At 47.4% G+C, this 14666-nt stretch overlaps 1 protein-coding gene across 1 annotated transcript in view; it reads right to left on the minus strand.

Moving 5' to 3' along the window:
- The window catches only part of OTUD7A (OTU deubiquitinase 7A), a 99514-nt gene that overhangs the window by 59424 nt on the left and 25424 nt on the right, over positions 1 to 14666 (minus strand). The window contains exon 3 of the mRNA XM_023507626.1: positions 10570 to 10788. Within this exon, the coding sequence (XP_023363394.1) occupies positions 10570 to 10788 (219 nt within the window). The remainder of the gene's footprint in view (positions 1 to 10569; positions 10789 to 14666) is intronic.

A 14666-nucleotide genomic window follows, 5' to 3' on the forward strand; every position in this document is an offset into this window, starting at 1 on the left:
CAAAACACTTTAAGAATAGATTAACTGTATGCAGTTTATAAGAGACACATGGAAAAAATGGACACACAAAAGTACTAAAGATAAAAATATGGAAAGTAGTAAGTGGCGCATCCTGCATATTTTAGCTATCAGACAAAATAAACTGAAAGCCAAAAAATAATTACTAGAGTTAAATGAGCACCCTTCATAATGTTCAGCTACTCAGTTCATGAAGAAGATATCAGTTTAACTGCTGTATCAAATAACACAGGCTTATATTTATACATGATTAAAAAGTCAAAGGAATAAAAGGAGTTGCAGACAAGTGAACAATCATAATGGGAGATTTTTTTGAGACAGAGACTCACTATGTTGCCCTCGGTAGAGTGCTGTGGTGTCACAGCTCACAGCAACCTCAAACTCTTGGGCTTAAGAGATTCTCTTGCCTCAGCCTCCCAAGTAGCTGGGACTACAGGCACCTGCCACAACGCCAGGCCACTACTTGAATGCAGCCATCATGGTGGTTTGGGGGGCCCGGGCTGGGGATTTGAACCCACCAGCTCTGGGTTATGTGGCCGGTGCCCCAGCTGCTTAGCTATAGGTGCTGAGTTCATTATGGGAGATTTTAATAAGTCTTTCTCAGTAACTGAGAGAATGAATTAAAAGTGAATTAGTAAACATATTAAAGATTTGAAAAACATTAAAGAAAAAGTACTTTCAATAATTCATGGGTCAGAGAATAAATCAAAATAAAAATTTGAAAATGTTTTGGAAATGTATAATAAGAAAAATATATTTCAAAATTTGTGGGATATAGCTAAAATAATGAGAAGAAAATTAATAAACTTACATGCTCATAAGAGAAAAGAAGAAAGGCTAAGACTTAGTGATCAAGCATCCCTTTCAAGAGATTAGAAAAGGTACAGTAAATAAATCCAAAATATAAGGAAGAAAATCATATAGATCATGTGTCAGTAAACGCTGGTCTGTAAGAGGTGTGGAAGAGGGGCAGGAGAGAGAACAAGTATGTTATAGAGACCCGCAAAGTCCAGATATCCTCTTAATGTTAGCAAAACCTGAGGATTCACTGCCACCAGGCCTGTACCTGAAAAGTTATACCCTACCAGTATGATGCAACAATTTTAAATGTTTATGCACTAACATAACTTCAACATACATACAGCAAAAGTTGACAGACTTAAAGGAGAAAGAGAGAAACAAGAATCACAGTAGGATGCTTTAATACTCCTTTTCCATAACTAGTAGAGTAAGGGGACAAAACCCAGTTAAGGAAAGAGAAGATTGGCTCGGCACCCCTAGCACATACACTGAGGCTGGCGGGTTTGAACCCAGCCCTGGCCAGCTAAACAAAAATGACAACTACAACAAAAAATAGCCAGGTGTTGTAGCAGGTGCCTGTAGTCCCAGCTACTTGGAAGGCTGAAGCAAGAGAATTGATTAAGCCCAAGAGTTGGAGGTTGCTGTGAGCTGTGACACCATAGCACTCTACCGAGGGTGACATGGTGAGACTCTGTCTCAAAAACAAGCAAATCACTACACTTGAGAAGGACAGAATTCCAAGTGACCATGGAATGTTTATAAAAATTATCTGCTGGGTCATAAAGTCCATCTCAACAAATTTGAAATGCTTGTAATTATTCAGTGTACATTCTTTGCCCACAGCAGAACTAAGCTAGAGGAGAAAAAAACAACTCTAGAGAGTTTCCCATTTTGTTGGACATTAAGCAACGTATTTCTAAGTAACTTATGAACCAAAGAAAAAATTACAATGGAAACTTGAAAATTATTTAAATTGAGTGATGAAGAAGGATAACATCAAAATGGTAAGATCTAGCTAAAGCATTGTTCACAGCGAAATTAATGGCTTTGTAGCGTTGTGTCACACCACTGAAAAAGATAACAACATAACCTCCCATCCTGTAAAGCTAGAATTTCATATCTCATCCAAAGCATGCAGATGGTGCCCAAAAAGAAAAAAAAAGGTAAGAGCAGAGATCAGTGAGAGAGGAGATAAAGCCGCACAGGCCAAAATAGGTTCTTTGAGCAGAGCAGTAAAATTTTAAGTCAAAACTTTGCATTTTGACTATGACCTGTCACATGACGCAGGTGTGGGATTTTCCAGTTATGGAATCACGTCAGCCCTCAAAAAGTTTTACATTCTGGAGCATTTTCAATTTTGGATTTTCAGGCATACATAATGTTAACTATGGTAATTTTGTTTCAAGGGCAGACAAACCAATAGAACAGAAAAGTCTAGAATCAGAACCACACACACTAGTCACCGGCTTTATCTTACAGTATAATGGAGAAGGGATGGTCTGAACTCAGTCAGGTTGACAAGTGCTGGAAAGAAAACTGACTTTCCTGATATACCACACCACACATGTATAAAAAGCATCTTTAGGTGGATTGTAGATTTAAACATGAAAGGCAGGAGAGTATCTTCAGGACACTGGGGTAGGTGAAGGTTTCTTAAACTGAAACAGGCTCTTGAAGTAAAGGGGGAACCAGAGCTGGGCTACTTTAGTGCTACATCTTTTGCTCATTGAAGTGTAGCAGTAAGGAAGTGAAAACTCAGCCAGCAGAGTGAGTGAAGATTACCTGCAGTAGCCATGGGACCAAGGCCCCAGATGCAGAATATATAAGGAATTCCCACAAATCCATCAAAAGGCAAACTTAAAAATAGGCAAAAAGCCTTAAAAGGCATCTAATAAGAGGCTTCCAAATGATTAGTGACATGAAAAAGGACACTGCTGTATTAGTCGTCAGAAAATAAAAATTAAAACTACTATGTGAAAATCACTACATTCCTAACACGATGAGTACAATGAAAAGACAAAAAATGTAGAGCAACTCCTTCTTTTTTTGAGACAGGGCTTGCTGTGTCACTCGGGCTGGTGTGTGGTGGCACTAATGCAGCTCACTGCAACCTCAACTTCTCAGGCTCAAGTGATCCTCCTGCCTCAGCCTTCCGAGTGGTGGGACTATAGGCACCTGCCACAATGCCCAGTTGAATTTTTTGTTGAATTTATAGAGACAGGTTCTCACTATATTGCCCAGGCTGGAAATGCCCAGCCTCAAGTAATCTTCCCACTTAGCCTCCCGAAGTACTGGGATTATTGGCGTGAACTACTGTTCCCCGCCTAGAGCAAGTCATAATAGTGAAAGAGCAAACTGGTCCATCCACTTTGGAAAACTACTTGGAAAACTGTTATAAAGCTGAATATATGCAAATCCTATGATCCAGCAACATCACTTCTAAGGGTATTAGGCCTCCATATCCAAGGGTTCCAAATCAAGGAGCAAATAACTGCTCATTGAAGTTATTCAGAAAAAAAATTCTGTTAAGTTCCAAAAGGCAAAATTCAATTTGCTGAGTGCCAAGTAAGAACGTTGAACCCACAAGACTGAAGTGGTGTGTAGGAACTCTGTCAGGTATTATAAGAAATCTAGAGATGATATAAAGTATATAGGAAGATGTTATATGCAAATACTATGCCATTTTATATAAGGGACTTGGGCATTTGAAGATTTTGGCACTGTGCAAGGGGGGGTGTCTTAACACTAATCCCTACGGATACTGAGGGTTAACGTATATATATTCCAAAATATTTGTGTGCATATCAAAAACAAGTATAAGAGGCTCGGCACCAGTAGCTCAGTGGCTAGGGTGCCAGCCACATACACTGGAGCTGGCAGGTTCAAATCCAGCCTGGGCCTGCCAAACAACAATGACAACTACAACCAAAAAATAGTCAGGTGTTGTGGCAGACACCTGTAGTCCCAGCTACTTGAGAGGTGGAAGCAAGAGAATTGCTTGAGCCCAAGAGTTTGAGGTTGCTGTGAGCTGTGCTGCCACAGCACTCTACCCAGGGTGACAGCTTGAGACGCAATCTCAACAAAAAAAAAGGAAAAAAACAGGTATAAGAATGCTCATAGCAGCACTATTTATAGTAACCAAAAATTGACGGTAGTTCAGACATTAGGAACTGAATGTGTTCCCAACTCATACTTTGAAACCTTAATCCCCAGTGTGGCTGTATTGGGAGATGGGGCTCTAAAGAAGTAACGCAGATGAAATGTGGTCCTGGTGTGGAGCCCTGAGGTAATAGGGCTAGTGGTCCTATAAGAGACATCAGAGTGCTCCCACCCTCAAATTGTCCCGCATGCAGAACACCGTGGCTGGGGCTGGTGAGAATGTGTGCTACGGGAAAGGGCAGACAGGCCACTGCAGCCTGCCCCAGCAGCTGGGCCGACAGACGGCAAGGCTTAGTGGGTAGATGCAAGCCGCCTTCTGGAAGTCAAGACTCTCACCCAGCGCTGTAGGTCAGGACCACTCCGGAAAGATGCCCCAGCCAGGTCAGTGCTTTGCAACCTCTGGAGACGCAAGAAGGGACGAGTGCTCTGCTGACATCTCCAGCTGAACCCAGGGGGATGCCAATTTTCACACAAGGAGGGCAACTAGGAGGTTTGAAAAATGTTCACAGTTCAACCTTGCTATTCCCGGCTCTGACAGAGTGGCCATGCACCTTGCCCACAAAATAACTGCTTACGAACAGGAAAAAAACGTGGGAACCGGCATTGTGAAGACCTTCAAAACATGAATTCCTACAAAGAAGAAGAGTGCAGGTGAGCACCACGAGGGGAGGCTGGTAGTTCACACGTGAGGAGTTGTTAGTCACTTATTCTGACTTTTCCAAGCAACAGGCCTCTGATTCATACATGATAATGGGACCAATTAACTTGAGCTTTTAACAGATGGTTACCACACAGTTTGAAATAAGATGTCGTTTTGCTCATCACTCCCGGAGACACCTCAATGAAAGAAACAAAACGTGACAATTCTCTATGAGAAAGATGAGTGAATTCTTGCTCTAAAGGTGACCCTGTGATTCCTTTAATATCACTAGAGTGCAGCCACCCGCCTCCCAGGGCTTTCGGATGCCCCTCCCGCCATCGCTGTGTCTTCTGATTCTGTGAGAGTTCCCTTCACCAGCCCACGTGCTTTCAGCTGGGCCTGCCTCCTTATGTCCGTGGAGCCCCCTCCCCCAGGGCTGTGTTCCTTTATTTGATCATCCTTGATACTAACTGTAGTGCTTGGCACAGAACAGGCGCTCAATTGATGCTTACGAAGTGAAAGAACAATAATGATGGAGACGGTGACTTAATATTTGGTCAAAATACATATCATTATAGCAAAAATGTAAGAAAAAAATCACTCTACGAAAATAACATATTAGTAAAGGAAGCCACTTGTTCAGTGTTTAGTGTGGACCCAGCCTTGTGCAGACTTGACCTTGGTTAATCTTCAGGGCAGCCCTTCCAGGTAGCTGCTTTATCACCACATCACAGCTGAGAATCTGCAGCCCCTTGAGGGTGACTGGACAGTGACCACACTGTGACCACCATGCACCTAAGATGTGAACCCCAGAGACACTGCAGCAACCCGTGGGGGAACTGCGTGGGGAAGGAAAAGGGGCGGGGAGCCCCTTCCTGACTGTCCTCTGCATGGGCAGGCCCGGCACAGCTGCCCTAAGAACTGTGGCCTCAGCAGTCAATTCCCAGAGCACAGGTTCCTTCCACTTACCGGCACATTTGGTACCACTGATCACTCCTCCCCCTCGAAGCACCTCCCAGGCCCCAGGCTGCTCTCCACCCCTGTTCTCCCTGCTCCCCAGCCATGCTTTCTCTATCTCCCCTGCTGGATCCTTCTGTCCCTGAGTCCTCGACACTGCAGGGCCCCAGCCTGCTTCTCTGTTCTGAGCTCCAGACTAGCACACCTGACTGGTACTCAGAGGTGAGGGGTGGGGGGCACAGTGAAGGGTCCTAGGAGCAGCTCATCCCATCCCACAGGGCCCACGTACTGATACCACGTTTACCTCCTCAGCCCAGACCTCCCCTCAGTGCCAGATGCATCTGCTCATCGGGCAGCAGAGTCTCAGCTCTGCCTGACGGTCATGGCCTCTGCATCCTCCCTCCCCCCACCCTGTGTCTCCATCTCTCAGGAACCATCATCTGCACACATGTTATGGGCAACCTTCTCAGGGCCATGCTGGGCTCTTCCTTGTCTGCCAGAACCCCCACCACTCCATCAGCAAGGCCTGTGCTTCCACCTTCAGAACACAGCCCCCATCAGCATCTCTGCCACTCTCGCCCCCAGCACCCTGGCCACCCCTCTCCCCTGAACTGGAGCAGCCACTGCCTCCTGCTCTTCCCACCTCACGGTCCACTCTCACAGAGCAGCCAGGACACGTCCAATATAAATCAAGACTAGTGACGACCCTGCTCAGAAACCCCCAGGCTGCACATCCTACCCCATAGTTAAGCTAAAGGTTTCAGGAGGGCTCCCAGGCCCCTGGTTCCCTTTCTCCTGCCTGCACTCCACCAGCTCCTGTGACACAGGCTTCCTTAAATATGCTGAGCTTTTGGCACTAGGCTCCCTCTGCCAGGAATGCCTGGGCCCTGATGCTGGTGTCGCCATCGCTCCCTCTGTCCATCCCCAAGAGGACGCCTCAGCCCGTCCCACCTGCTTGTACCCCTACCTTGCTGGGACCCTCTCTGGGGCAGCTACGCTGCCTTGCTTCACCTGTATGGATTACCTGTGTAATGGCTTTCTTCCCAGGGGAACTGAGTCTCCATGAGGGCAGGAATGTCGTGTGTTTGGTGAGCGGAGGAGTCCCAGACCCAGAGGGGGCATTTAGTGGGAGTGAGGGCAGGCTGGTAGTGGGGACTCTAGCTCCCTTTGGCAGCTGTCACACAGCTCTGACTTGCAGATGGAAGACAGAGAGGCTCCCCCAGGCCAAGTAACGTGCTGAGCTCTCCCAGCCATCCGAGACGGCAGCTCGAGTTGGGCTGACTCCAGAGCCGGCTGGCCTCCTCCACATCTTATGGTTTCTCAGGCAGTCTTGCCCCCTGCAATTATCCCATCCATACTTCCATCTCCTGGGTGTGGGCTAACTTCTAAGTCATATAAAAATGCCTCTGCACTTTATACTGGAGAGCCGCACACCACCCTGGCCAACATGGTCAGCTTCCAAATGAGGCACCAGAGGTCACTTCCCAAACCCAGAGACCCTGGCCTCTGAGTCCTCTGTTTTCTCACATGTGAAAGGAGCAGGGTCACCCTCTGGAGAGATGGGGGGGGGGTTCCTATGTTCTCAATGACAGGGTAGGAATGAAAGGCGCCTCCCCTCCCCTCTCAGGAGGTCAGCTGGGCCCTTCTGAGACTGTCATGGGTTGGGAGTGGGTTGTACCCAGGAAGATTTTAAGGTATAAGGAAAACGGGTCTCCCCCATATGTGGGTTCTGTGGGAGTTCAAGACTAGGGTCCCAATGTTGAAAGCTTGCAAATGGATGGGGCTGCCCATGTGCCCTGAGAGGCCAGGCAGACACATTGAACACCTCACCATGCAGGGCCCCAGGAGGGCAGATTCAAGACACCAGGACAGAGACTGGTGGCAACACTGACCAAGCAAAGGCCACTATTTGCCACTTTCTGGACCACCTGAGCTTGGGGATCTATGCATAGTCTCCAGGGAAGGGGATGTCTCCTATGGAGGCCTTACAGCAGAGATGGCATTTCCTGCCAATCCCAGCTAGAACTGTCCATGAAACAAGTGGATATTTTTCACTCTATAAATATTTTTGAGGTCTACATGTTAATCTTCCCTATGTAAGTAAATAATATTGCATATAAATAATCTATTCGTTAACCATCCTGAGCATTTAAACCATCCTGAACGATTAAAAAGAGGGATTTGCACTTCGCACCTAGCTGCCCTGAGAGCTTTCTCAGACCGTGGTTTCGCAATGGGACTCTGTCCTCCACACGGATGGCACCAGCAGAGTCTCGGGGCCACAGCCTGGCAGCAGTGGGAAATGCCGGCATTTTTCAATGCCCAGATGCCTTACCCGCTTAGCTTCAGCTAGGGGTCTCCACCAAAATTCAGGAACAGAAAAGGCCTGCGGGGTCTTCAAGCCCAGTGACTTTGCAGCCCGTGAGAGGATCTTAGGTATGCCACAAAATTTTAAAAATATCATTAACTAAATTATTTTCAAAAGAAGTTCAAAGCACAGTAAGCATATTCTTTTTTTTTTTTTTTGCAGTTTTTGGCCGGGGCTAGGTGGGAACCCGCCACCTCTGGCATATGGGGCCGGTGCTCTACTCCTTTGAGCCACAGGCACCGCCCTACTCTTTTTTTTGACCAACATAATTTAAGTGTGTGTGGAACTTTAACTACAGGTTCAAGAGTGCCGTGAGATAAAAGAGGTTGGAAAACCCTGATGTAGCCCAAGCCCCTGCTTGAGAGCTGAGAGCAAGAGAGGCTTGGAGAAGTCAGTGGACAGTGGGCTACAGTCAGGTCTGTTCCCCAGCACAGGGGCCACCTCGCCCACTCGGGACAAACACAGCCGCCTGTCTTTCAGTTCTATCAACTCCGAGGACCCCGAGGACTCTTCCCCACCTGGGTCGGAGCCTGATCCCCAATCTCTGCTGCTGGTAATTTCTACAAATGAGCTGTAATTGAATCAACTTAACCCAGTAAGTCTGAGTTTTTAAAAGAGGTCCCTCAGCATGGATGGCTGAAATCAAATAGCATCTGTTTAAAATGTAGCCTAGAAGGTAAAATATAAGCGATAAAAATGAATATGTAAAATTATGGAAAAAATAACAGAAAACACATTCAAAAGAAGTAAAGGCTGTTGTTAAGCATGGAAGGGCTAAAGATGAAGGTCAACATGGCGGGCTCCCTCCCCCTGAGCAGGGCTCCGCTGTCTAATGAGAAGAGCATTTGGGCGCTTGGGCAGGGCGCTGGGGCACTGCAGCATCCCCCATCAGTGACTGTCAGTGCTGAACCCCAGGGGCGACGGAGCTGCCTTAGCATTCAATAAAGAGAAACTCAACAAAACCTGTTTCTTTCTTAACCCATACTAATTTTCCCTTCTCTATGAAGAGTGAATATTTAATGGAAATGTCCCCCATTTGCCCCACAGATCTACTCCGTACCCTGCCCACACTGCTCTGCACCCTCAGGGTGACCCGAAGGTTCATGGCAGTGAGCTCCCTGCAGCCTGCCCTTCTACCAGTCGGAGGTGCGGGCCAGAGCCCGGAGGGGCGGAAGGGTGTGCCCGGAGAACTTACTTCGCCACATCTCTCTCTCTCAAAGCCACTCCTCCTGCCAGTGGCTGTCTCCTCACAGCCACTTTCATCCTTTGCCTCTTTGCCAGGCCCTAGGGGTAACAATGGTCCCACAAAGGGTACGGCCCTTTGCTGGTGTCCCTAAACCCTCCCCACTCCTGGGCAAACAGTCCCATGTCATTAGTCTTGGTTCACCACCTCTTCTCTTCTCCTGAGAGCCTGACTGCCCGTCCACCAGCGTCAGGATCATACCAACCTCTTTCTCTTTTGTGTCCTTCTGAAACACTCAAAAGTGCTTGGCAATTGTCACTGGGCCTTGGCCGAGAGCTGAGATAAGGTCTACTCCCTAAAAGCGCCTTGCTGGTGGAATCCTAAACAGAATCCTCTCATGCCTGTGTGCAGGCATGCTCTCCCCCCCTGCTCTCCTGGGACGTTACACCAGAGAGCACCTCCATGGACCAGGCTTTTGGGGGTGGCGGCTCCACCCCATGGCAGACAGTAAGAGCTGACTGAAGGCTGGGTCAGACTGAAAGGGGAGCAGGGGTCCCCATGGCTGAGGACATGCTCCGTGGGTGTGCCGACAGCCCATGCAGGCAAGTGTGGCCCCCACTGGGAGGGGACAGTCACAGAGTTTCCTGCATGTGTGTCTGAAAAGCCCCCCAATATGTGATGTCACAGTATTTATAACACAGGTGATTGTAAGGGAAATAGGTATTGCTTAGGCAGAAACTAAATCTGCTTTAGATGTTTGCTTTGGACTAATTATTTTTTCTTAGAAACTGTAAAGAAGACCAGTGTAGCTTGCTCCTTGAATCTCTTTCTCACTGGGTGGTGAGAGGACATTCTGGAAGAAGAAGGAGACTGAAGTCAGGTTTCACGCTCCCTTCACCTAGAGGCTCGCATGGCCGGTGGGCAAGGAACACCATCTATGGACAGCACGTGTCACTCAGCACTCAGAATGTGTGTGCGGGCACATGTCTGCGGTGTGTGTGTGTGTAGGCCAGCAGTCTTCTCATCCTCACAGATGGGGAAACCAAGGCTCAGGAGGTTACAGGACTTGCCACGTCCACAGGAAGTGACAGAGGTCTCCTATTTTCTCTAAGGCTTACAGTCTGTCTTTAGTTCAATACCAATGAAGGAGTTGGGTGGGGACAGAGGGAAGCAAGGCAAGGAAGCACAGAGGTCTCTGTAGGGAGGACTGGGACTCAGGAGCCAGGGGAAATACCCAAGAGACTTCAGCACCACCTGGTCAGGGCCCTCCCTTCCACCCGTGCCAGGCTGGAGCATAATCTTCAGAACTTCAGTTGGGTGCAAGCACCCAGAATCCAAGTGGAGCGCTGTCTGGGCTCTGAGACCCGTGTGCTTCTACTCACCGAGTCAGGCCAGCTTGCACATTCACCCAAGAGCTTCAGCCCGCTGGTGGGGGCCACTCACCTGCCTGCTCCAAGGCGACCATCGTTGCCTGCTCGATCAAGTCCCGCTCGATGAAGCTCCGGAAATCCTCGCTGTACACGCTCAGGTCCGGCAGCTGGAAGGTGTAGATCGGCATCTCCAGGGGGAACTGTTCGTTGTTGCATTCACTTGCCACATGGGAGCGGGCCAGGGAGACGATGGCTGAGCTGGCATGGGAGATCCCCCTGGAAAGGCGTTTTTCTGCAGGGGGCGAAGGAAGGACAGCCACGGGGACTCAGTGGCGCAGGCACGGCTCTGTGCACCTGTACAAACACACACACATACCACACACATGTGCCCACATGTACACGCACACGGCAACACACTTGTGCCCGCACACACCCCCATACAGACACATGAGCACGTACAATGCACACATGCATCGCCTTTATATGCACATATGCACGTAGCATTTATATGCATACACATACACAAGAGTACACACATGTACGCCTGCACCCATATACTAGACTCACACACTGCAGTGTATACACACATGTGTATGAAGACACAGACTATACACGTGTACACACATACACTAGACAATACATCACCCTCATGAACACACATACACACGCTTATATAATACAACACACCGATACACACTATACACACATGTTCTCATGCACACTACAGTGTGCAAGTACACTGCACACACTCGCAAACACGATGCACCACACACACCCATATACACATGTGCACACCTGCGCACATACACACACCGTATCCCTCCACACTGCTCCATCCTATAAGCCTTTTCTACCCCATAGGCTGTCCTGCTGCTGGACTCACAACACCACCAACCGGAGCATAGCATTCCCGTGATTCATTAAAGGACTTGGGAAGAGGCATGCTGCAAGCCCCCTGCACCAGCACACACCAGCCGTGGCAAGAAGCCTGGGGTTTTGGATCTGGAGTTGTTTCTCACTCACTCTGCAGACCTGTGCTGTCCCCACACTGAATGGAATGAGGGAGACAGCTCTGCCTCTGTGACTTACGCAGCTGAGGCAGGAGGCAGTCTGCCCAGCTGCAGTCAAAGGCAGGTTACTCTGCTACAGTTACTGTGACAACCCCACCCCACATGACCCTCCCCAGGACACACATCTTAGTCATTTACTGTAGTTCTTTCCCACTGGATGCTCATCTGTCATGGCAGTCTCATAAACAATAGTCTCCTCTGCTCTCATTCTTCTGGGGCTTTCCAGCCAAGGCATGAGAACTGCAGGGCAGAATTTCTCTAAGGAGCAAGGTGTTACCTTGCTAGGAAGCTGATCACTACAGACTAGAAGTATTTGTTCTCCTGATGCTGCAAAAGCATGCTTGTTTTCTTGAGCCCTGTGTTTAGTGGCTAACATTGAACATAATACAAGAATTCTTCAATATATAGTGTTAGGAATAGGCTATTTTTTTTTTTTTTAACAGTCAGTGCTTGCAATAATGGAGAATCCTTTTAGCAAGGCAGTAGCTCTCATTTTTCTCAGTAAAACATAGAGCCGGGTGTTTGAATATAAACATTATCTAAAGGCTTTGGCAAATTCCTGAGTATGTTCACACGGGTTCCAAAGACCCCCACTTCATTTCAGATCAGCCTGCTCCCTAGTAAGGCCTGTGCCCCTTCTGAGCCATACTGCTGACCTGCACATCACAGCCACACAGAAGACCCCAGTCCACACGTCACCAACAACTAGACCTTCCCGCTCCCCTTGCTAGCAAGAGCACCAGACAGAAATGGCATTCCAAAAAAGAAATTTTGTTAGACTGAAAAGCAGAGTGTAACAAGTTAGTTTTACATCCAGAGGTAATCATGGAGCCTCATGGATTCTTGCCCATTGAAATGAATGGAAAGCCATGGAGACAGACCATATTTCAAAATGGTTAATTACGATTCACCTGCAGTTTCATTCTGAGACCAATAGGATTAAGTTCTTGTATTTTGAGGAAAGGCAAAAAGGGGAGTTGAATCGCACGGGTCATCATTGAGAAGACAGAGAGAATGCTCACGGCTGGGTTTCTCTGTCTGTGTTGTCCGGGATTAGCTCCATGGCTTCCTGTGCTGGGTCCAAGTCCTTGAGGGCAGGAGCAAAGGAAAACCCACGTTTCTGCTTCTTGAAAGCCACACCTTGATACAAGCTACCTTTCTTTGCCTGGGAAAGAAGGAACTGTCCTATCCTTTGGGATCCCATGGAGATGGGCATCAAGCATTAGAGAATGGAGGTGCCGTGTACACCGGCTGTCACGGGTCAGACAACCACAGGCTGCTCTCAGCAGTGGGAATCAGAGGCATCCACGGCAGCTCTGGGCTTACCAGCTTATCACCACCTATTTGTCAACCAATGAGTGCTGCTGGGGCCTTTAAATGTTGTGATTCATGAGACAACGCCATGCCAGTTCCAAAATCGTGAAGGAAAAACCCATCTTTAAACTAAAAACAGATTGTGTCCAAGATCAAATAATGAGAAATATATGTAATTAATTTAACAGTTCCTCAACATCACCTCTGTGGTTGCACATGTATAATCTCACTCTCACACACACAGCTCTCACTATCACACACAGACACATACACAGTTATATACACATACTCACAGACTGATTCTTTGAACATGAACTTGGTGACTTTTCTTTTACATGTATAAGTGAAATGTTTTGCAGGAATTACCACAATCAAAGTTGTGCCCCAAAGAAACACAGAATTAAAAAAAAAAAAACAAAACCCAAACTTAGTGGAAGAATGAATAGAATTTCTAAACCACTGACAAAGCCAACTCAAATGTGGATGGTTTAAGCCAGGGAGTTGTATTAACTATATTTCTATATTTTTTATGCTCTTGGCGCCCAGGACCTCCTGGACTGTGTTCTCCCAGGAGCACACCTTTCATGTCCCGGCCAGCCAAGCCAGAGTCCATACTCTGAATACCTCCTCCATCCCGCAGCCAGCAGATAACCAGAGCCTTCCCGAGGACCCACAGCCACTAAAATATTCCAACTAGCCAGGGTAAAGGTCACAGAAACCACAGGAAAGGCTCCGGCCCACTTTCCCTGTCTCCCTCTGCCCTCTGCCTGCCAGGTCCCTGACTCTAGAGAACCTTGGGTGAAACCTTTCCCTTTGTCACAGTCATTTCTGTGTCTGTGTATCTTACTGCACCTGATCCAAGCCAGTCCTAAGTACATTTTAAAAGGTGGGCACACCTTTTCCTAAAGGGACACAAATAAACGTTTTAGTCTTAATGTCACCTCTCAACTCTTTGTTGACAGCCATAGATGACACACATGGTCAGGGTGGGGTGTTCTAGTCATACGTCATGTAAAGAATGGGCCATGGCCAGATTCTGATCTAGAATATGAGATATTTCCCACAAGAATGGAGAAGCAAAAATCCATGTACTCAATACTAATGTGAAGTGAGTAGATGATCGAATACAGGCCCACATAAGAGAAAAACTCAAACCAATTCAGGGGTGGTGGTGGTGGTGGTGGTGGGAGAATGAGGGAGCAGGGAGAGGAGAAGGGGGAGGGGATGGGTGTGCTCCCACTTAATGGGCACAATGTTGGCGTGTATGACACACCTCTTGTGAGTGCGACACAATTACAAGAGAGACGCTACCTAACAAATAAAACATTGTAACCTAACTCTTTGTACCTTCAAATTAACCTGAAACAATAAAATAAATAAAGTAAAAAGAAATAAATAGAACACAGGATATTCCAAATGTCCATCAACCCGTGAATGTTTGAAGTGTGGCATCTGTACAACAGTGCCATGGAATATTATTCAGCCATAAGAAAAGATGGAGGATTTGTATCTCTTACGTGTACCTGGGTAGAGCTGAAAAACACTCTGCTTAGTAAAGTATCTCAAGAATGGAAAAAATATCCAGTGTACTCCACACTAACATGAAATCAATATATAGACGACTACATGCCCACACAAAAGATAATAGTCTAGCAGTGGGGGGAGAGGAGGGAGGAGGGAGGACAACTGGCGGGATCTCACCTAGTGTGCAGGGAGAGGAAGGAGGAGGGAGGACAACTGGGGGATCTCACCTAGTGTGCAGGGAGAGGAGGGAGGAGGGAGGACA

This window comes from Otolemur garnettii, unplaced genomic scaffold, assembly GCF_000181295.1.
Source record: "Otolemur garnettii isolate 467f Iridium unplaced genomic scaffold, OtoGar3 scaffold00194, whole genome shotgun sequence".
NCBI classification, from domain to species: Eukaryota; Metazoa; Chordata; class Mammalia; order Primates; family Galagidae; genus Otolemur; species Otolemur garnettii.